The following is a 25,400-nucleotide window of genomic DNA, read 5'->3' on the forward strand; positions in this document are numbered from 1 at the left end:
GTCAGTCAAGGTTATTCTCAGAAAGGTGCTAGGCAGAGCTAAACTCAACTTTGAAGAAATGTGCACCATTCTGACTGAAGCTGAAGCCATAATAAACTCGAGGCCGCTCACTTATGTGCACAATGAGGTGGATGAGCCAGAGCCACTGACACCTGCTCATTTCTTGGTGGGTCAGAGACTGACCTGTTTGCCTCCTAAGCCATGTGCAGTTGAGACTAACCATCCAACAGCGAACAAGGAGGAGATGAACAGAAGGTGGCGTTACAGACAAAGACTTATGAATAACATCTGGAACCGATGGCGGAGAGAGTATTTGCTGAATCTGAAGTCGGCTCATCGCTGCGACACCCCACAATCTTCTTTGCTGAAAGTCGGAGATGTTGCGCTCATCGGAGAAGATAATACCCCAAGACGGAGCTGGAGGCTAGGAAGAATCATTTTGATTTGTGAATTGACTTCATTTCCCAGGATGCATTCAAATGCTTGGCGAAAGAGATGCGTTTTTAATCTAGATTTAAACAGAGAGAGTGTGTCTGAACCCCGAACATTATCAGGAAGGCTATTCCAGAGTTTGGGAGCCAAATGGGAAAAGCTCTACCTCCTTTAGTGGACTTTGCTATCCTAGGAACTACCAAAAGTCCAGCGTTTTGGACCTTAGGTAGCGTGATGGATTATAACATGGTAAAAGGCTAGTTAGGTAAGCTGGAGCTACACCATTTAAGGCCTTATAGGTAAGTAATAATAATTTTTAACTGATACGGAACTTAATAGGTAGCCAGTGCAGAGACTGTAAAATTGGGGTAATATGATCATATTTCCTTGACCATCACTCAGGCTAGAGCTCCGTCGACACGACGGCTGTATGGCTCGAAGTGGTCAGTGTTCTCCAGCTGGTGCACAGCTCGGGGATGTTCACCCCTTAGTTGTGAGGTGACGGAGGTTCTCTCCTTCCTACAGGAGCTGTTGGATAAGGGCAGAGCCCCCTCCACGCTCTAAGTGTACGTTGCGGCTATCGCAGCGTTTTCTGAGACAGCGCTCGGTCAGTCAATAGGAAGGAACGATTTGGTCACCCGCTTCCTTAGAGGAGCTAGGAGGCTGAATCCTCCCAGGCCTCCGTCAGTCCCTGTATGGGACCTCGCGACGGTTTTGGAGGCCATGAAAGGTTTCCCTTTCGAGCCTATCCTAACGATTAGCCTCAAGCATCTGTCGTTCAAGACAGTGTTCTTGTTGGCTCTCGCTTCAGTGAAGCGTGTGGGTGACCTGCACGCGCTCTCGGTGAGCCCGTCGTGCTTGGAGTTTGGGCCTAATGACTCAAGGGTCATACTCAAACCTAGCCATTTCGGGCTCAGGTTATTTCCCTGTTTGCCGTGTCGGTGTCAGGAGAGGATGGAGACTCGAGTCTTCTTTGCCCTGTTAGGGCTTTAAGAGCTTATGTGTCTCGCTTCGCTGTCTTTAGACGGACTGAGCAGCTGTTTGTCTCGTTCAGTGGACGTTCCAAAGGAATGGCTGTTTCGAGACAAAGCCTATCCAGATGGATAGTTGACGCCATAGCGTTAGCTTACGCTTCCAGGGGCCTTCAGTGCCCACTGGGCGTCAGAGCACACTCCACAAGAGGTGTCGCCTCGTCGTGGGCGTGGTCTACTGGGATCTCCTTGCAGGATATATGTATGGCGGCAGGTTGGGCCTACATTTATCAGGTTTTATAACCTGGAGGTTCCCGCCTTGCAGGCAAGGTTGCTGTCGGTATAGTCGAATCAGGGCCCTGATTGGAGCTCTGAGATCGCGAGCGTTATGCGCTGCCGACTGTTATATGGGCAGTATTGCGTAAGACCCGCATTACCGCATTGGTCAGGCCTTGCCTCAACTGTGTGATGCCATATTGCCGCTGCTAGATATGGGACGGAGGGTCCCCCCCCCCTCCTGTCCTGGGCTCTCTGTGAGTCCCTCGGGTGACTGTGCACTGTAAATCCTGGGCGTTGCTTCCAGGTTTATTGGTGTGTGATCCCTGTGCGCACGACGCTTTGCATGGGGTTCCCGTAGCGTCTTAGCTAAGATGCAGTACGAGAGAACTCTCGTAAGAGAACGTACTCGGTTACTAACGTAACCTCGGTTCTCTCTAGAAGAGGGAACGAGTACTGCGTTCTCTGCCGTGCATACGATTCAATCTGGTTCGCTTCGGCGATGAAATAAATCAGGTGAGTCAGCCTTTTCAAGCTCCTTTTATAGGGTTGGGCCACACCCGTTTCGGAGGGAAGTGGCAAGAAGGGCGCGAAGCGTCCTTATTGGTCTGATGTTGCATCAGCCTACGCTCGATAGGCTTGTGCAGTTGCCGCAGAGCAGCCAATTAGCGAGCGAGCCGTCTCGCCTATGGCTGTGTGCTGCTGCAAATGCGCTTTACAACAATTCAAAATTAGTTAATTATTATTTTGCTTCAGTATTTCGTGAAAAGAGACTTTTCCCGTAGCGTCTTAGCTAGGACGCAGTACTCGTTCCCTCTTCTAGAGAGAACCGAGGTTACGTTAGTAACCGAGTACGATTTCTTTTGCATGTCTGACAGTGTCACATTAAGTAGAAATATTTCAAATGAATTAAACCTGTATCCTGTTTTCTGGGTAACATTGAGAATATCACTATATATTGTTGCAACACCTCCGCCACGACCAGTCTGACGGGGCTCATGCTTATAACTGTAGTTTGGTGGAGTGGACTCATTTAAACACTGGTGCACTGGATAAGTTTTGACATGATTGTACATGTTTGTATTTTTGTGAAAACAACTTTTATGCATAGTTAGTGAAAAACTGTTTTATAAGTTCAATAAACTTAATAAATAAATGTTGAAAATGATTTGCTTTAGTAACATGCTGTCATATTCTTTAAAATGGGGATAAGTCTCTTTTAGCCTCTAGTGTTTACATATGTGTGTGCTAGTTTATATGATTTATCAGAGCAACAATTTGTATAATGACATAAGTTTAACACTGATATAACAAAGGTAAATGTAATTTATGAAACTTCTTGAGCTCTCATAATTCAGATCACTTATAAACAATATTTTACTAAAAATGTTTGTATGCAGAATTTGTGTGATGGATAGGTGTACAGTTTGTATAGTAAAAAATCATTATGTCTATGGAATGTCATAATGGAATGTAGTAATATTCCAAATGTTTGTCACCATGCTTTTCTAAATTAGAAATTATAAAACATGATGTTTCTGAAAATTAGAAAGTTTACTGTGATGGGTAGCTTTAGGGGATAATAGTGTATAAAATTCATTAATATAATGTAAATATAAATATATAAATATAATGTAGATACTGCTTTGCAACAATTTAAATTGAATTTAATTATGTCAGTGTAAAACCTCCATAAAACATATGACATGTCCATGTTGGGGGATAACCCTTACCGTTTGGCCTGTTAATTTATTATTATTTTTTTTTCCGATCCTGGTAAAATGTACAAAGTTTTAATATTTTTAGTGATGACAAAAATTGGCGTAAATGTTTTGATTGGTTTCATGTCACGTGAGATCACATAATCTATTTATTTATTTTAATTTAAATGAAGAGAATAAGACTCGGGGCGATTGAATGCACATGCATATATAAATGATACAGAGAGGGTGAGGGGGGGGGGGGCTTTTGCAACTTAAACATTTCATTTGAAGATTCGTGATGCTTGCACAAGGAGGACTTTCTCCTGGAAAATGTAAGGGTAATTTTATTTATTCATTGTTTTATCACCAGTTTATTAATAGTCATGTTACCTATTTTATTTAAATTCTTTTATACATTAGATTATAAATGTGAATACACATATTGTGATCTCATGATATGATAGAATTGTTTATTAATTATTGCCCTTAAAACCAATTTCTTTGCCTCCCATAGAGTGTGAGAGAGACAGCAAAAAACCCATGCCTTGGAATGCAACCGGACACCAGATGGGGAAAGCCCCCGGATGTAGGAACAGACCATAAAAATCTACAAAAACATTCCTCAGCATTGACCATAAAATATACAAAAACATTCCTCAGGAGCTTATTCATCTCCTGTCACCGCTCTGAAACAGTAACACATTTGTACAAACATTGTATGTCATCCCCAGAGGTCAAAGAGCAACGTTGGAATTTCGCAAATGCATGATTTCACATCTGGATAGGTCACGGGGTCAGCACAACGTGGGTGGGCGCCATGTGGGTGGGCTACGTGGGGGAGGGGAAAGGTCACAAAGGTCAAACTCATCAATCATTTGACACAAGGTGCATCATATAGACTACTTATGCGTCCTCCAGGTTGATCACTCCAAACCAATCTCAAAGATGTACGCACCCACGTCCAGACCTTTGAGAAATGTGTTTCAGCCGCCGACGTAGATGGGATCTTTTAACTGGGGGGGGGGGGGGACTAAGCTGTCAGCAGTCCAATTTTTTTCAGTCCAGAAAAATCACCAGTTCATAAACTATATTATATAATCACTATGGTTACTAGTACAGGCAGAATTGAGGCATCTACCAGCTCCTCATAGGAACCCGGGGTCAGGATTAGTAGCACATACACAGACAGAGAACGTAAACATCGGTGGCAGCAACATCATCATGTGTGTTTATTGACAACAGAACAGCGTGTTTTGAGAACGTGGGTCAAAGTAATGGTGACCGGTAGATTATTATTTTGCATCAGCCTGCGTCTTCCCCAACCAGATTCTGAAGCAGTGGTGGCAATAATTAAAGGTGTACTAAGCTATTTTTGCCAATTTATGTTGATATTTGAATGCACCAAAACAAACACGCCCATACCCTATACCCCAAAAGGACCTGCTACGGTGGCCGAGAGAGCTCAATGTGCTAAAAAAAAAAAAAAAAAAAGAACATTAAGAAAACATCATTAATTTGACAACAGGGACTGTAAATGCTCACAACAAAAGCAAATGAAACGCTCTGCAAAAGCAGAAACGTGCTGCAAATACAACACAAACAAATAAAGAAACAGGCTTCAAAAACAGAAACATGTTGCAAATAGAGGCACAGACTACATATGAAATATTTAAGGTAACCGCAAAATGATGAACTTGGCTGGGGCATTTATCAATGTTTGCTCTGAAAAGATTTTTGTTTATTTTAACATCCTGATCAAAAGATTCCTTAGGTTTGCATGGTTAATGTTTTGTTGGGGTATTTTTTGTGTGTTGTAAGTATCTTCAGCACTTTTCTGTTTTTGCAGCATGTTTCTGTATTTGTTTGTGTTGTGAGTATTTGCAGCGCGTTTCGTTATTTTTGATGTGAGCATTTGCATCTTGTTTTTTTTTATATAGTTGTGTTGCAAGAATTTACAGCGCATGTGTAGTCAAACTGATGATGTTTTCTTAACCCTCTGGAGTCTAAGGGTATTTTTGGGGCCTGGAGAAGTTTTGTCATGTTCTGACATTTGTGCTTTTTTCAGTTTCTTATAAATATCTAAATTGGTAAAGTCTAATCTCACTGTAATCAGCACAAACTTGGCTATAATAATATGTGAAATTCATGTATGTACATGATTGTGTTTTTGAGAAAAAAAATATGCGGGGTTAGTGAAAAACTAAAAATGTTAAAACACTTGAATAAGGCCATAAAACACATAAAGAACAATGGTTCCTGGGATTTTTGAGAACTGGAGCTTGTAGCCTAGAATTTTTCTTTCTAAATTATGTGAGGCTGTAGACAGCACACCTTGTTTGTTATCTTTATTTTATAAGTGCACAAAGTTTTGTTGTTATTTTGTCTGTATACAAAAAAAGTAGACCCTTTACAGATTCGATTGATGTATTGCTCTTATCTGTACGATTAAAATTGAAAGTGTAATTTAAGTTCTTTTCAGGGTTATCAGGAGAAAATGACTCATAAATTGACTCCAGAGGGTTAATTTGGTGGTGGTTTTCTATTTGCATGTGTTTTGTGAAGCTGCAGCGCGTTGAGCTCTCTTGGCCACCGTACCTTGACCCTATTTTGAAATATACCCACACATATTGAAGCCACCATGGCAATGACGTTCGGTGAAACAAGTGAAGATGAAAAACAAGCATATTCAAACAAAAGTTAACATGGATAACTTGTGTGAAACAAAACAAAATCAATGTTACTCACCTGTCAAAAAGAATTAGCACAACCTTGGCGTCCGATTCGAGCCCTTCGTGCTCCTTGAGTTCTCTCGACTGCTGGAAAGCTACTCTGATATTTACCTGATTGTGACCCTTCTTTTTAATGTTTTGTTTCTCTGATATTTTCCTCTTTTTTATCTGCCATCTCTCTCTATCTATAGTAGCTAATATGCATCATGTGCACTCAAACTGAGCGCTCTCTTCTTTCTATCATGACAAGACACGCCCCTTACTGCTGATTGGCTACAAGTGTTGTTTGAGACTTGGTCAGACACTGCGGTCAAAATCGGTTTTCAGAAATCGCTTAGTGCATGTTTAAGGAGCAGACGGCCAGGTCACCACTACTTTGGCTAATGTACCTAGTGGAAACACTGATTAAACCTCTTTTTACCAATGTCTTCTTTTATAGAGATGGTGAGGGGGACGGATCGGGTCACTATGAAACTGGGGGGGGGGGTCATGTCCCCCCTGTCCCTAGTACCATCTGTGTGCCTGATGTCTCTTTATGCTCACGCTGTGATCAGCAGTAGCTGGATGCAATAATAACTTGTTTAGTTACACTTAAAGCTGATTGGTCAAAGCAAAATCCCAATTTGTTGGTCACCGACATGCCATCGAGAGTGACCGACTGAAATGGAACACTCTTTACTATATTCTAGGTAACACTTTAGTTTAGGACCAAATCTCATTATTACCAGCGTTCCTGTGGCTCAGGTGGTAGAGCTTTGCATTAGCAGTGCAAGGTTGTGGGTTCAATAACTGTTATCCTGAATTTGGATAAAAGCGTCTGCTAAATGCATAAATTGTATTTATTTATTTTAATACATAGTTGTTTATTATAATGTGTATTACTAGTATACTGGCTGTTTGTTAGCACTTGTAAAGCACATATTAATGCCTTATTTTACATGACCATATTTTAGCTCCCTTGACCCTATCCCATACCTAAACTTAAAAAACAACTGGTAACACTTTCTACGAAGCCTGTATTTATAATATATTATAAGGGAATTCTTAAGGCATTATAATGAATGTATAATGCATTATAAAAAAAAAATTATAATATGTTTTATCAACTCATGAATAATCATAACAACAATTATGATACATCGTAATACTTACGTATGTGTGGTTATAAGTTTAAGAGTATGATTATTTATAACACACAATGAACACCATATTAAAGCTTGCGAGTGGTTAGATATTGATTTATTTGAGTGTTTCTTGAGCTAATGTTAATTGATTAATACTCCAACTAAAAAAAAAATATATATGTATACATATATACATAAATATATACATTTATATATATATTAATGGGTGTAACGGTTCACAAAATTCACGGTTCGGTTCGATACAATACACTGGTGTCACGGTTCGGTACGTTTTAGATACAGCAAAAAGAAAAAATTGGCAGATAAATTTCCTTGATTTTTAAAAAATGTTTTATTTATTAAAACTAACAAAGTATGTTTTTTTTTTTTTTACATTGAACAATGATGGAGCTATTCTTTACCCATCTTCTATGGTGTTTTCTTAGCAGCATACTGTATAAAACAAAAACAGCTCCTTATAAAAAAAATGAAAATGTTATATTAGTTATGAACAAATACAAAGATGTAACTTTTTATATGGAACTCTATAACTCTTTATATTGAGTGTGTTTTTACTCAATTGGTTCTCTATAAGGCTTATGTTTTTTGGAACAAAGCAGGAATTACGGTCTGTCTGAAATGGGCTCGTGAAGGAACATTGTAACGGGGCTCAATTACATTAAGCATGTTCTTAAAACCTACGTTTTCCACTACAGAGTAAGGTGCTCGCTCACTCAGTACGCGCTGAAGGCTCGTTGCAAAATGGCTAATGCGTTTAACAGACCAGAAATAGAAGATCCTCCAATAACCAACAGGTCTGGTGTTTGGGTGCACTTTGGATTCCCTGTAAGCTATAATGGTGATGATAGAATGAATGGTAAATAGTAAGGTCTCATATCCGCGGCTATAACGTAAATGTAGCCTACCAATCGCCGTGGTGATGTCTTTTGCCCTGTTTGAATCCGTTGGAAATGTCTGTCTAAATGCTGCTGGGATAGTTTGTTTCGTGTATGTTTCTCCTTTTTTCGTCTTTTCCCAGATACTGACACACTAAGGTGATGTCGGCATAAATGAGTTGACGTGTTTCAAGTATTCCCGCTGGTGTTTTTTTTTTTTTTTTTTTGTATTCCCGCTGCTGTACCCTAGATGTGACATATCGTTGTTGTTTTTTTATCCACCACTCTCTTGCCATCACCATTATAGCTTACAGGGAATCCAAAGTGCACCCAAACACCAGACCTGTTGGTTATTGGAGGATCTTCTATTTCTGCTCTTTTAAACGCATTGGCCATTGTAACGAGCCTTCGGCGTGTATTACTGAGTGAGCGAGCGCCTGACTGAGTAGCCTAACATAAACATATAAGTTGGTGTTTTTTTCTTCTTCGGGGGTGTCAGGGGCGTTGCCTGTTACGTCGTTTGGGTTATTGGGCTACCTTGTTGAACGCATATCATTATATTTCACAATTTTTTTTTTTTTCCAAATATAATTAATTAGTCCAATGAACCGTTCGGTCCATAATGCGTACCGCGTACCGAACCGAAAGCCTCGTACCGAACGGTTCAATACGAATACGCGTATCGTTACACCCCTAAATATATATATATATATATATATATATAACTTTGCTACTACATGCCAACTATTTAGTTACAGAGTTACTTATCAACATCTGTCTAAAGGGTACCCTCAAAATAATCAAACTGATATTACAAAAAAAAATTGTTCAAAGCAAATGTGTCATGTTACACATTCATCTGATCTGATATTTGATCTTATGGCTGTTTGAGAGAGAATGTATTATTATTATTATTATTATTATTATTATTATTATTATTATTACTTATACGTGGTCTTTGACTGCTTTAAGTAAAGTAGCATAAGAAAAATATATATAGACTTATACATTATAACTATGAGAAATATAATCCATTGTAAAGGTGGATGCAATGTGTTCATTGTGTTATAAATCATCACACTCTTAAAAGCTATAACCACAAATAAATAAAAATTATAATATATTAAAACTGTTCTTATGAATATTCATGAGACGATATAACATATTATAAGGGTTTTTATAATGCATTATGCGTTCATTGTAATGCCTTAAGAAAACCCTTATAATGTATTATAAATACTGGCTTCATAGAAGGTGTTACCAAGCTACCTTACTAACTATTAATAAGCAGCAAATAAGGAGTTTATTGAGGCATAAGTTATAGTTATAAGTTAGTTAATAGTGTGAGTTGGACCTTAAAATAAAATGTGACCATATTTTCTCTCAGTTACCTGAAGGACATGGCTGCCTTTGCATTTACATATGTTTGACCAACAGGTGTCCTCAATGTGAAGTGTTTTGATTGCTTTTTTTAACAACAGTAAATGAAAAAACAAATGTACAAAGATCAGTAAAAGCTGTCATGGTGTTTTATCAATGGTGGTGTGATTCCATTGGCAATGGTAGGTGAGGTCATTGGAGTGAGACTGGAGCAAATTTCTTATAGCATGGATAAACCAATGACAGTTATCTAAGAAAGTCTAAATAAAATAGATACCACAACAGATACCACACAAAGATATATTAAATAAAAGTCACATTATATTTGATAAAATAAGTAAATGTATATATTTTTTTATTGATTTAGATGTTATCATATAAGGCAGAGGCAACTCTTTTAACTTTCTACTGTGTCTAAAAGGTTTCCAAATGGCTTATCACATAAACCTGGTGAATAAATCAATTTAAAATTGGCATACATTAAATCATGAGAAATCGTGATTTTATCACACATTTTAAAGTTATCTGATGTTTGTCTTTCTACAGTATGCTTTGTGGCATATGGATGCCATTAATGTTTCTAACCTGATTTGATAATTATAATGTCTCTTTGTTTCAGGAGTGGCAAAATAATTACAATTATAAATAAGAACAGAGGAGGACAAACAATGAAAAGTCACACATTTCTGCAATACTCTGGGCCAAGTACATCATTAAAGGACTCCTTAATGAATTTTAAACATATCAAAACCCTCATGTCACTGGCTCAGAAGGAGGGGGGCACATTGAAAAATATAACAGCTTTATTTATATTACATATGTCCATTTACAATCTGTAAGGTTATTTATTTGTTCTGTTAAAAAATTGCTGAAATGAGGAGATCAATTTAAGGGTAATGTAGCTGGATAGCAACCAAATAAATCATTGGCAAAGGCACTTGAGCAGATGTTTTTACAAGCTTCATAAAGTGTTAACCCGATCAAAGCTCTGTCTCCCTGCCCAACCCAATATAATCTTATTCAAAGAGTGGTGAAATCATTTCTTTTTGTTTGATTGTTTGTTTGTTGACACTATCATTTATGTATAAGTTGTACTGTAAAATAATGTCAGTTTCTTGTTGTTTTATGTTCTTTGGTCTGTTGGTAAAATATTTTTGTTCATTTTGCTATTTACAAATGTTTTATTACATGTTGAACTACACCTGACTGAGTCATTCACATTAAACGCCTTTAGTTTTCTGAGGTATAAAAATATTGTCTTTTCAATCAATGGTAAATTGGTCTTTTCTGTTTGGAGCATCTTTTGGGAAAATGCAAGTGGAGTTAAGATTTTTTTTTCCAATAACTTATTTAACAGTGAACAAATGCTCATGCATGTTCTATAAACACCAGTTTTTACAATATATAATGAGTAGATGCAATATACAATAAGTGCTTTTCCAAATATTCCAAATTGTAGTCTTTAATTTGTTAAAAGCAACCACTTCACATTTCTCTGCTCAAAAATCTTAAATCTGAGATCTGGTCATTTTTGTTTTATGTTGCACTACTTTGCATGACTATGAATAGATTTGTTTGAGCAATTAGGTTCTGAGCAGTAATTTGCATAAGGGAGCAGCACTTTCTTTCATCAGATTGAACAGGCATAAAGTGGCCTTTCTTGGCTTCCTATATTCATATAATCTGGAATATTCCACAGTGTACAGTACAGATCACGTGTCAAATGATATGATGATTGTATACAATAACATGGTAATTTATAAAGTTGCTCAATTTCAATTTAAAATGTAAGACATTGTAATGTAATTTCAAGTTTTAGACAAATAAGCTTCACATTGAATATATTAAGCCATCTTAATTGTAAAATATAAAAATAATTCAATATATACAGGCAATAAGTCACACATATCAAATATTTTTCAAATTACATTAATGGCAGCTGCAGTATTATTATAGATGAACAGTGAGCAGCCAGCCATCTCCTGACTCTCAAAACTGCTCTATTATTTTATTATTTATTTATTTATTTTAGAGCCTTGGTGTCTGATAGATTTTATGCTTGAAAGATCTTCTTTACAGGCATAACATCAACCACTGTGGCTCACTTTATTGCATGATGTATTATTGTATGGTTGTTATCACAGAAAGCAATGTTCTATTCAAACAGCACAGGGTATCAAACATCCACTTAGATTCTACCAGACCAACGAGTAATCATTTCATATTTCTACACTATGGAGAATTTCAGTTGCTGTACAGAATGTTCTTAATAACACATTTTATTTGAGGAATTCTGATTTGTGTGTGTTTAAGCATTGGGTACAGTTCATATTAGACATTAAATTTTACTTTATGAAAATGGGTTTTGAGAGTTTTTATTATTAGGGCCCGAGCACCGATGATGCGAGGACCCTCTTGTTTCTGTTCTGTTTATTATTAGGGCCCGAGCACCGATGGTGCGAGCACCCTCTTGTTTCTGTTCCGTTTATTATTATTACGAAATTTTGCACACGCATCAGGACTGGTGAAAATTTACATCTGATATAGGTTTCAGAAGTGGATGTGGCAAAACGGCTCGATAGCGCCACCTGTTAAATTTCAACTGAGTGCGCCTCGAGCTGTGTTTCACGTACATTCATGAAAATCGGTACACACATGTAACACACCATTACCTACAAAAAAGTCTCTTGGTACAAAATCCAAAACCCAACAGGAAGTAAGTTATTTTGAATTTCCTGTATGATTTTTGTGCAGTTTTTTCCATTTCCATGCCTCCGTACTTTGACACTCCTCCTACAGTTTTAATCAGATTATCTTAAAATTTGGTGAGGGTCATCATAAGACCTTTGTGATGTTAAATTGCGAAGGTTTTGAGTTTTCGTCAAGGGGTGTGTCCCTGGCGGCCTGACAAAGTTTGATCTTTCACCGTGAAACAGGAAGTTGCTGTAACTCAGGCATGCAATGTCCGATCTTCCCCAAACTTCACACATGTGATAGGTGTTCTGTCCTGAACAAACACCCATGACCAAATTCAGTTATAGTCATAGCGCCACCTGCTGGTAACAGGAAGTGACAAGGTTAACACTGTTATGGACTCCTAGGAAGATATTAAAAAGCATCAACAAGTGTTAAATAGGCTGGCAACATACTAGATGCATACTAATACATGCTAGCAACACTTAGCTAAGTGTTAAAGCATTCTACTAAGGCAGTGAAAAAGGAAGTTGCTGTAACTCAGGCAAGCAATATCCGATCTTACCCAAACTTCACACGTGTGATAGGTGTTCTGTTCTGAACAAACACCCATGACCAAATTCAGTTATAGTCATAGCGCCACCTGCTGGTAACAGGAAGTGACAAGGTTAACACTGTTATGGACTCCTAGGAACAAATTAAAAAGTGTCAAAAAGTGTCAAAAAGTGTTAAATAGGCTGGCAACATGCTAGAAACATAATAAAACATGCTAGCAACACTTAGCTAAGTGTTAAAGCATTCTACTAAGGCAGTGAAAAAGGAAGTTGCTGTAACTCAGGCAAGCAATATCCGATCTTACCCAAACTTCACACGTGTGATAGGTGTTCTGTTCTGAACAAACACCCATGACCAAATTCAGTTATAGTCATAGTGCCACCTGCTGGTAACATGAAGTGACATGGTTAACACTATTACAGACTCCTAGGAACATATAAAAAAATGTCAAAAAGTGTTAAATAGGCTGGCAACATACTAGATACATACTAATGCATGCTAGCAACACTTAGCTAAGTGTTAAAGCACGCTACTAATGTAGTGAAAAAGGAAGTTGCTGTATCTCAGGCAAGCAATGTCCGATCTTCCCCAAACTTCACACGTGTGATAGGTGTTCTGTTCTGAACAAACACCCATGACCAAATTCAGTTATAGTCATAGCGCCACCTGCTGGTAACAGGAAGTGACAAGGTTAACACTGTTATGGACTCCTAGGAACAAATTAAAAAGTGTCAAAAGGTGTTAAATAGGCTGGCAGCATGCTAGAAACATAATAAAACATGCTAGCAACACTTAGCTAAGTGTTAAAGCATTCTACCTAAGTCAGTGAAAAAGGAAGTTACTGTAACTAAGGCAAGCAATGTCTGATCTTCCCCAAACTTCACACGTGTGATAGGTGTTTTGTTCCAAACAAACACCCATGACCAAATTCATTTATAGTCATAGCGCCACCTGCTGGTAACAGGAAGTGACAATGTTAACACTTTTATGGACTCCTAGGGACAAATTAAAACGTGTCAAAAATAGTTAAATAGGCTGGCAAAATTCTAGAAACATAATAAAACATGCTATCAACATTTAGCTAGGTGTCAAAGAATGCAACTAATGCATTGAATAAGGAAGTTGCTGTAACTCAGGCTAGCAACGTCCGATCTGCTGCAAACTTCAGACATTTGACAAGAGTCCTGTACTGAACACATCAACATGCCCGTACTCCGTTATAGTCATAGCGCCATCTACTGGGAACATGAAGTGTCATGTGTAACACTCTTATGGACTCCTAGCATGTGTAACAATGTTATGGTCCTAGCAACATATTAAAAAGTGCCAGCAAGTGATAAATACACTGGTAGCATGCTAGAAACATACTTAAACATGTTAGCAACACTTGGCTAAATGCTAAAGCATCATATTACTGCAGTGAATCAGGAAGTTACTGTAATTCAGGCATACAGTGTCCAATCTGCCCCAAATTGAACAAGTTTGATGAGAGTCCTGCCCTGAACACATAAATATGCCCGTATTCGATTCTAGTCATAGCGCCACCTAATGGCAACAGGAAGTGGCATGTCTAATACTGTTATGGACTCCTTACAAAATAATAAAATGCAACAATAAGTATTTAATAGGCTGGCAACATTCTAGAAGCATACTAAAACATGCCAGCATCACTTAGCTAAGTGTTAAAGCATGCTAATAATGTAGTGAAAAAGGAAGTTGCTGTAACTCAGGCAAGCAATGTCCAATCTTCCCCAAACTTCACACGTGTGATATGTGTTCTGTTCTGAACAAACACCCATGACCAAATTCAGTTATAGTCATAGTGCCACCTGCTGGTAACAGGAAGTGACAAGGTTAACACTGTTATGGACTCCTAGGAACAAATTAATAATCATCAACAAGTGTTAAATAGGCTGGCAACATACTAGATACATACTAATACATGCTAGCAACACTTAGCTAAGTGTTAAAGCATGCTACTAATGTATTGAAAAAGGAAGTTGCTGTAACTCAGACAAGCAATGTCCGATATTCCCCAATCTTCACACGTGTGATAGGTGTTCTGTTCTGAACAAACACCCATGACCAAATTCAGTTATAGTCATAGCGCCACCTGCTGGTAACAGGAAGTTACAATGTTAACACTTTTATGAACTCCTAGGGACAAATTAAAATGTATCAAAAAGAGTTAAATAGGCTGGCAAAATTCTAGAAACATAATAAAACATGCTATCAACATTTACCTAAGTGTCAAAGCATGCAACTAATGCATTGAATAAGGAAGTTGCTGTAACTCAGGACATTTGACAAGAGTCCTGTACTGAACACATCAACATGCTCGCACTCCGTTATAGTCATAGCAGCATCTACTGGCAACAGGAAGTGTCATGTGTAACACTGTTATGGACTGCTAGCATGTGTAACAATGTTATGGAGTCCTAGCAACATATTAAAAAGTGCCAGCATGTGATAAATACACTGGCAGCATGCTAGAAACATACTGAAACATGTTAGCAACACTTAGCTAAATGCTAAAGCATCATATTACTGCAGTTAATTAGGAAGTAAGTGTAATTCAGGCATACAGTGTCCAATATTCCCCAAATTGAACAAGTTTGATAAGAGTCCTGTCCTGAACACATCAACATGCCCGTATTCGATGATAGTGCCACCTGTTGGCAACAGGAAGTGGCATTTTTAAAACTGTTATGGACTCCTTGCAAAATAATAAAAATCATTAAGAAGTGTTAAATAGGCTGGCAACCTTCTAGAAGCATACTAAAACATGCTAGCAACACTTACCTAAGTGATAAAGCAAGCTACTAATGCAGTGAAAAAGGAAGATGTTGTGACTCAGGCAAGCAATGTCCGATCTGCCCCAAACTTCACACGTTTGACAAGGGTCCTGTCCTAAATAAATCAACATGCCCATATTCGGTTATAGTCATAGCGCCACCTGCTGGCAACAGGAAGTTTCAGTTTTAACACTTTTATGCACTATTTGCAACACAGTAAAATATGCCATTGTGTGCTAATCATGCTATAAATATTTTCAAACATTTTAGCAACACTTAGTATGTGCAAAATGATGCTAATAATGCTATAAAACAGGAAGTGTTTGTAACTCATGGATACAATTCCCAATCTGACCCAAACATCACATGTTTTATAAGAGTACTGGCCTGAACACAACTAAAGGCCAATATTCAATTATAAGTATAGCGCCGCCTGCTGGCAACAGGAAATTACTTATTTTATACTAACTTAAACATGACTTGTCTGATCTGCCAGAAAGTCAAAGTCAAAGTCACCTTTATTTATATAGCGCTTTAAACAAAATACATTGCGTCAAAGCAACTGAACAACATTCATTAGGAAAACAGTGTCAATAATGAAAAATATGATAGTTAAAGGCAGTTCATCATTGAATTCAGTTATGTCATCTCTGTTCAATTAAATAGTGTCTGTGCATTTATTTGCAATCAAGTCAACGATATCGCTGTAGATGAAGTGTCCCCAACTAAGCAAGCCAGAGGCGACAGCGGCAAGGAACCGAAACTCCATCGGTGACAGAATGGAGAAAAAAACCTTGGGAGAAACCAGGCTCAGTTGGGGGGCCAGTTCTCCTCTGACCAGACCAAACCAGTAGTTCAATTCCAGGCTGCAGCAAAGTCAGATTGTGCAGAAGAATCATCTGTTTCCTGTGGTCTTGTCCTGGTGCTCCTTTGAGACAAGGTCTTTACAGGGGATCTGTATCTGGGGCTCTAGTTGTCCTGGTCTCCGCTGTCTTTAAGGGATGTAGAGGTCCTTTCTAGGTGCAGATCCAGCATCTGGTCTGGATATGTACTGGATCCGGGTGACTGCAGTGACCCTCTGATCTGGACACAGACTGGATCTGGTGGCCACGGTGACCTCGGAACAAGAGAGAAACAGACAAATATTAGCGTAGATGCCATTCTTCTAATGATGTAGCAACTACATAGGGTGTTATGGGAAGTGTTTCCGGTTCCGGTTTACCTAATTAATGCAGCCTAAAAATCCTTTAACTGATTTGGATAATAAAAGCATAGTATTAGTATGTTATGTGTATGCCAGGTTAAAGAGATGGGTCTTTAATCTAGATTTAAACTGCAAGAGTGTGTCTGCCTCCTGAACAATGTTAGGTAGGTTATTCCAGAGTTTAGGCGCCAAATAGGAAAAGGATCTGCCACCCGCAATTGATTTTGATATTCTAGGTATTATCAAATTGCCTGAGTTTTGAGAACGTATCGGACGTAGAGGATTATAATGTAAAAGGAGCTCATTCAAATACTGAGGTGCTAAACCATTCAGGGCTTTATAGGTAATAAGCAATATTTTAAAATCTATACGATGCTTGATAGGGAGCCAGTGCAGTGTTGACAGGACCGGGCTAATATGGTCATACTTCCTGGTTCTAGTAAGAACTCTTGCTGCTGCATTTTGGACTAGCTGTAGTTTGTTTACTAAGCGTGCAGAACAACCACCCAATAAAGCATTACAATAATCTAACCTTGAGGTCATAAAAGCATGGATTAACATTTCTGCATTTGACATTGAGAGCATAGGCCGTAATTTAGATATATTTTTGAGATGGAAAAATGCAGTTTTACAAATGCTAGAAACGTGGCTTTCTAAGGAAAGATTGCGATCAAATAGCACACCTAGGTTCCTAACTGATGATGAAGAATTGACAGAGCAACCATCAAGTCTTAGACAGTGTTCTAGGTTATTACAAGCAGAGTTTTTAGGTCCTATAATTAACACCTCTGTTTTTTCAGAATTTAGCAGTAAGAAATTACTCGTCATCCAGTTTTTTATATCGACTATGCAATCCATTAGTTTTTCAAATTGGTGTGTTTCACCGGGCTGCGAATAAATATAGAGTTGAGTATCATCAGCATAACAGTGAAAGCTAACACCATGTTTCCTGATGATATCTCCCAAGGGTAACATATAAAGTGTGAAGAGTAGCGGCCCTAGTACTGAGCCTTGAGGTACTCCATACTGCACTTGTGATCGATAGGATACATCTTCATTCACTGCTACGAACTGATGGCGGTCATATAAGTACGATTTAAACCATGCTAATGCACTTCCATTAATGCCAACAAAGTGTTCAAGTCTATGCAAAAGAATGTTGTGGTCAATTGTGTCAAACGCAGCACTAAGATCCAATAAAACTAATAGAGAGATACACCCACGATCAGATGATAAGAGCAGATCATTTGTAACTCTAAGGAGAGCAGTCTCAGAACTATGATACGGTCTAAATCCTGACTGGAAATCCTCACATATACCATTTTTATCTAAGAAGGAATATAATTGTGAGGATACCACCTTTTCTAGTATCTTGGACAGAAAAGGGAGATTCGAGATTGGTCTATAATTAACTAGTTCTTTGGGGTCAAGCTGTGGTTTTTTGATGAGAGGCTTAATAACAGCCAGTTTGAAGGTTTTGGGGACATATCCTAATGACAATGAGGAATTAATAATAGTTAGAAGAGGATCTATGACTTCTGGAAGCACCTCTTTTAGGAGCTTAGATGGTATAGGGTCTAACATACATGTTGTTGGTTTAGATGATTTAACATGTTTATACAATTCTTCCTCGCCTATAGTAGAGAATGAGTGGAACTGTTCCTCAGGGGGTCTATAGTGCACTGTCTGATGTGATACTGTAGCTGACGGCTGAATGGTTGCAATTTTATCTCTAATAGTATCGATTTTAGAAGTAAAGTAGTTCATAAAGTCATTACTGCTGTGATGTTGGGAAATGTCAACACTTGTTGAGGCTTTATTTTTCGTTAATTTAGCCACTGTATTGAATAAATACCTGGGGTTATGTTTGTTTTCTTCTAAAAGAGAAGAAAAGTAATCGGATCTAGCAGTTTTTAATGCTTTTCTGTAGGATATGTTACTTTCCCGCCAAGCAATACGAAATACCTCTAGTTTTGTTTTCATCCAGCTGCGCTCCATTTTTCGGGCTGCTCTCTTTAGGGTGCGAGTATGCTCATTATACCATGGTGTCAAACTGTTTTCCTTAACCTTCCTTAAGCGTAAAGGAGCAACTGTATTTAAAGTGCTAGAAAAGAGAGAGTCCATAGTTTCTGTTACATCATCAAGTTCTGAAGTTTTGGATATGCTAAGGAACTTGGATACATCAGGAAGATAACTTAAAAAGCAGTCTTTTGTGTTAGAAGTGATGGTTCTTCCATACTTGTAACAAGAAGTAGGATTTACAATTTTGGCTATATGAAGTTTGCACAGAACTAAATAATGATCTGAGATATCATCACTTGGCTGAATAATTTCAACACCATCAACATCAATTCCATGTGACAGTATTAAATCTAGAGTATGATTTCGACAATGAGTAGGTCCTGAAACGTGTTGTCTAACACCAATAGAGTTCAGAATGTCTATAAATGCTGATCCCAATGCATCTTTTTCATTATCAACATGGATATTAAAATCACCAAATATTAAGACTTTATCTGCAGCCAGAACTAACTCGGATGTAAAATCACCAAACTCTTTAATAAAGTCTGTATGGTGTAAAGAAACTTTGCATGTTTGGTAAGAGTCCTGGCCTGAAGACATTTACATGTCGATATTCAGTTATAATCATAGCGCCACCTGTTGGCAGCAGGAAATGTGACACAAATATTTACTATTTTATATGCATATGGCCCAACGTTAACTGCTCCTCCTATGGGCACCGGGTGGTGTTGAGCCCGAGTGCGAGGGCCCTTTCATCGCTGCTTGCAGCTTTAATTAGGGTCCGAGCACCGAGGTGCGAGGACCCTCTTGTATCTGCTTTGTTTATTATTATTATTATTATTATTATTAGGGCCCGAGCACCGAGGTGCGAGGACCCTCTTGTATCTGCTTTGTTTATTATTAGGGCCCGAGCACCGAGGTGCGAGGACCCTCTTGTATCTGCTTTGTTTATTATTATTAGGGCCCAAGCACCGATGGTGTGAGGACCCTCTTGGAACTGCTCCGTTTATTATTATTATTATTATTATTATTATTCTCTAAGATGAATCGCATTTTTGAGAGCCTAAACATGCTCGAAATGTCATGAAACTTTGCACACACCTCAGAACTGGCGAAAATTTACGTCTGATATGGGTTTCAGAAGTGGGTGTGGCAAAATGGCTCGACAGCGCCACCTATACACGTTCAACGTGTGCGCCTCGAGCTACGTTTCACGTACATGTATGAAAATTGGTATACACATGTATCTCTCCAATACCTACAAAAAAGTCTCTTGGAGCAAAATCCGAAACCCAACAGGAAGTCGATTATTTTTAATTTTATGAGCAAATTTTGTGTCATTTTTGTCATTTCCATGCGTTGTATTTTAACGAACTCCTCCTAGAGATTAATTCAGATCAACACCAAAGTTGGTATGCCTAATCTAAAGGCCTTTGCGATGTTAAATTGCGAAGATTTTGAGTTTTCGTTAAAGGGCGTGTCCGTGGCGGCCTGGCGAATTTCGATGATTCGCCATGAAAAATGAAGTTGCTATAACTCAGACATACAATGTCCAATCTGCCCCAAACTTCACATGTTTGATGAGACTCCGAACCTGAACAGATTGACATGCCCATATTCAGTTATAGTCATAGCGCCACCTATTGGCAACAGGAAGTGACATATTTTACACTGCGACTAACTACTCCAAGAAATTTTATGACATCAATGTCTTTTTTGTGGTCAGTCTAATCTAACGGCCTGTGCGATGTTAAATTGTGGAGATCTTCAGTTTTTTGTTAAAGGGCGTGTCCATGGCGCCATGACAAAATTTGATATCTCGCCACAGCAAGAGAAGTTGTTGTAACTCAGGCATAAAATGTTCAATCTTCCCCAGACTCTGCATGTTCGATAAGAGTCCTGGCCTGAACACACCTGAAGGCCAATATTCCATTATAATGATAGCGCCACCTGCTGGCAACAGAAAGATTGGCACATATATGGAATAAACATTGATATATTCCACTTATATTTATGAGTTTAAATGCATATTTCTCACCGTTCACCTATTTACTAAAGCCACTCGCTGCCGGTGAGCCCGGGTGCGAGGGCCCGTTCATCGCTGCTTGCAGCTTTAATAAGGGCCCGAGCACTGCAGTGCGAGGAATTGCTCCGTTTCTTCTTCTTCTTCTTTTTCTTCTTCTTATTCTTCTTCTTCTTCTTCTCCGTAATGAATCGCATTTTTGAGGGCCTAAACATGCTCCAAAACTCACAAAACTTTGCACACGCATCAGGAACGGCGAAAATTTACATCTGATATAGGTTTCAGAAGTGTGTGTGGCAAAATGGCTTGATAGCGCCACCTGTTAAATTTCAACGGAGTGTCCCTCGAGCTATGTTTCACGCACATGCATGAAAAATCGGTAAGCACATGTAACACACCAATACCTACAAAAAAGTCTCTTGGTACAAAATCCAAAACCCAACAGGAAGTAAGTTATTTTGAATTTCCTGTACGATTTTTTTGCAGTTTTTGCCGTTTCCATGCCTCGTAGTTTGACGAACTCCTCCTACAGTTTTAATCGGATTATCTTCAAATTTGGTGAGGGTCATCATAAGACCTTTGTGACGTTAAATTGCGAAGCTTTTGAGTTTTCGTCAAGGGGTGTGTCCCTGGCGGCTTGACAAAGTTTGATGTTTCGCCGTGAAACAGGAAGTTGCTGTAACTCAGGCAAGCAATGTCCGATCTGCCCCAAACTTCACATGTGTGATGGGTGTTCTGGTCCTGAACAAACACCCAAGACCAAATTCAGTTATAGTCATAGCGCCACCTGCTGGTAACAGGAAGTGACATGGTTAACACAGTTATGGACTCCTTGCAAAATAATAAAAGGCATCAACAAGGGTTAAATAGGCTGGCAAAATTTTATAAGCATGCTAATACATGCTAGCAACATTTAGCTAAGTGCTAAAGCATGCTACTAATGTAGTGAAACAGGAAGTTGCTGTAACTCAGGCAAGCAATGTCCGATCTGCCCCAAACTTCCCACGTGTTATGGGTGTTCTGTCCTGAACAAACACCCATGACCAAATGCAGTTATAGTCATAGCGCCACCTGCTGGTAACAGGAAGTGACATGGTTAACACAGTTATGGACTCCTAGGAACATATTAAAAAGTGCCAACAAGTGTTAAATAAGCTGGCAACATGCTAGTAACCTACTAATACATGCTAGCAACAATTAGCTAAGTGCTAAAGCATCATATTATTGCAGTGAAACAGGAAGTTGCTGTAAATCAGGCAAGCAATGTCCAATCTGTCCCCAAACTTCACACGTGTGATGGGTGTTCTGTCCTGAACAAACACCCATGACCAAATTCAGTAATAGTCATAGTGCCACCTGCTGGTAACAGGAAGTTACATGGTTAACACAGTTATGGACTCCTAGGAACATATTAAAAAGTGCCAACAAGTGTTAAATAAGCTGGCAACATGCTAGTAACCTACTAATACATGCTAGCAACAATTAGCTAAGTGCTAAAGCATCATATTATTACAGTGAAACAGGAAGTTGCTCTAAATCAGGCAAGCAATGTCCAATCTGTCCCCAAACTTCACACGTGTGATGGGCAGAGGTGGGTAGAGTACCCAAAAACTGTACTCAAGTAAAAGTACTTCTAGAAATATTTACTCAAGTAAAAGTAAAAGTACTAGTCTTGAATAGTTACTTGAGTAATAGTAAAAGAGTATTGGATAAAAAATCTACTCAAGTAGTTAGTTACTAGTTACTTTGGGTCATATATACTGAGCCTATTTTTATTTAGATATATAGATAAAATGTATGTAATGTATGTGTGCGTGTATAAATGTATATATTTCATCAGCCTTTACTCCAATTTATGTAATTTATTATAAAACCCTGTCTGTTTACTTAAGTAACAGATATAGGTGTCATGCCATAACATATTTTTAATACGACTGACTTTATATTAAATGTGAATTTAACATTGAAAGTTAATGTGATATAAATATTGCAACTAATCTTTCATTGTTCAGAAAGAGAGCAAATAACATTTACATTATACTCCAGAGACCCTCAGTTCCTTCAGTCTTTAAGTCCAGATTAATTGCCAAGTCCTTAAACACAGCCACTGTTCTCATAGCTTTTAAGTTTTTAGATAACTCAATAGACTCAAAGTACATCTTCATTTCATTTTTAAATCTCAAAAAAAGAGGATTGCATTTAGAAAATTTACATTTGTGAATGTAAAATTTAGCTAACAGAAAAATAAGGTTTATAAAATAAATATCACTTTTCTTTTCACCTTCATGAAAACCAAAAATGACATTTCTATATGTTAATTCAAAGCTAGGATTCACATAACATTTGATAAAATCACAAATGTCACACCAAAAAGTTACTGTGAAAGAGCAGTTCCAAAATAAATGTAAAGTAGTTTCAGGCTTCTCTGAACAAAAAGAACATAAGGTATCAATGTCATTCTTAAGTCTTTTGAGAAAGCACTTATCTGGGTAACACCTATGAATTAATTTAAAGCTAATTTCTCTCGTTTTGTTAGTTATCAGGTATTTGTGAGGTAATGTCCAAACTTTTTTCCATGGAATATCACTTACAAAACCATTCCAATAAGAAATTACATAAGGCACAGAGACAGACTCCTCCTGAAACAAGACTCGAATTTTCTTATTGTTTTTGGATTTAGATGAAGAAAAGCATTGCTTACCTACAAATGTCTTACATAGATCCACTGAGCGACAAAGAAATGGAAAAGAAAATCCTTTATAAAGCATGATAACTCCTTGTGGCACTGCATCAGCCACGATGGCAAACTCCTTTGGAGTAACAGGAATTCCATGCTTTACCAAGAACTCAGAATAATTACAAATTGAACCATTTTGATTGAAAAGTTGAGATACAAAAATAATTCCATTATTAACCCAATTATCAAAGAAAAGAGATTTATGTTTATACAGTAGGTCCTTATTATTCCAAATTATATAAGAGTGAGGAGTAAAATTGTGTTTAAAGATGAGGGACCAAGCTAATAACATTTGCCTATGGAAAAGGGATAATTTAACAGGGATTTTCATTATGCTATAATTACAGGTTAATAAGAATTTTAAACCCCCTATTTTGGAAAAAATAACATTAGGGATCAAATTCCAGATAGATGCAGGCTTATTGATGAAGTTTTTTATCGAGTTTATTTTAAAGGTGTGGTTTAAAGTAGTAAAGTCAAGAAAGTTTAACCCCCCCTTCTCAACAGTGTTCATAAGTACAGATTTTCTGACAAAATGAGTTTTAAACTTCTAAACAAAGTTGAGGAGCATGGTATCAATTTTTTTAAGAACAGCGGTGTCAACACTCAAAGAAAGAGCAGCGTATGTTAACCGTGACAAGCCCTCAGCTTTGGCTAGTAAAATTCTTCCCTTTAACGACAGATCTCGCTGGAGCCATATATAAAGTTTTTTCTGTGTACTCTCAATTAGTGGATTAAAATTTACAGAGCATCTTTCTAGTTCATTTTTTGTTATAATAATACCTAAATATGATACCTGATCTCTAATTTGAATATTACAAATGTGTGACAAATTACACTCTTTGATGGACATGAGTTCACATTTTGAAAGGTTCAAGACTAAGCCTGAAGCTTTGGAGAATTGCTGGATATATTCTAGTGCTAACGGAACTTGAGTAGCATCATGCAAAAAAAGAGTGGTATCATCAGCCAACTGACTGATGAGTATCTGTTTGTCAGCAATAGATATACCACGAAGACCACTATTAGAAACATAAGATGCAAATATCTGGGAAACTAGTAAAAACAGATAAGGGGATATTGGACACCCTTGTCTAATACCATGTGACAAATAAAATCTAGGAGAAGTACCGTATTTTAGTTTGATTGTACTATTACAATTATAATAAAGAGTTCTTACAGCCCTGCAAAAATACTCACCAAAACCAAACCTTTGTACTGACTTAAAAATAAAATGATGCTCTACGGAGTCAAAAGCTTTATAAAAATCCAGGAAAAGAATAAAACTATTGTGTTCCACCAAATTGCTATAATCAAATAAATCTAAAACTAATCTAATGTTATTCATTATGTGCCGGTCTCTCATAAATCCAGATTGAGTCTCATCTATAACGCTATCCAAACAATCTTTAAGTCTTTTAGCAAATATTATGGCAAAAAATTTATAATCGTTGTTAAGGAGTGTGATGGGCCGCCAATTGTCCAGATTAGTAAGATCTTTCTTTGGTTTAGGAATTAGTGTGATGATACCCTGCGTTAACGTAGGAGGTAGAGCTTCTTTATCAACACTCTCTTTAAAAACATTTGTTAAAAAAGGAGAAAGTTCATTAGCAAATAATTTGTACAGCTCAGCTGTAAGTCCATCACATCCTGGGGATTTATTGTTTTTTAAGCTCTTGATTGCACTTTGTACTTCCTCATGAGTTAAAATTCCATCACAACACATTCTATCACTGTCCGAAATAACTTTAACATTATTAACTGTGTCCAGAAACAAATTCGACATCTGCTCTGTGCATTTTGAGCTATAAAGATTCTTATAAAAATTGGCACTGAAATTGGCTATATCCTTTGGATCT

General features: G+C 37.8%; 1 protein-coding gene across 1 annotated transcript in view; it reads left to right on the plus strand.

Moving 5' to 3' along the window:
* The window catches only part of kif6 (kinesin family member 6), a 306,561-nt gene extending 295,322 nt beyond the window's left edge, over positions 1 to 11,239 (plus strand). Inside the window, exon 21 of the mRNA XM_059519411.1 lies at positions 10,131 to 11,239. Within this exon, the coding sequence (XP_059375394.1) occupies positions 10,131 to 10,144 (14 nt within the window). The 3' untranslated portion in view covers positions 10,145 to 11,239. The remainder of the gene's footprint in view (positions 1 to 10,130) is intronic.
* Positions 11,240 to 25,400: the final 14,161 nt, after the last annotated feature.

The sequence above is a fragment of the Carassius carassius genome, chromosome 31, assembly GCF_963082965.1.
Source record: "Carassius carassius chromosome 31, fCarCar2.1, whole genome shotgun sequence".
NCBI lineage: Eukaryota > Metazoa > Chordata > Actinopteri > Cypriniformes > Cyprinidae > Carassius > Carassius carassius.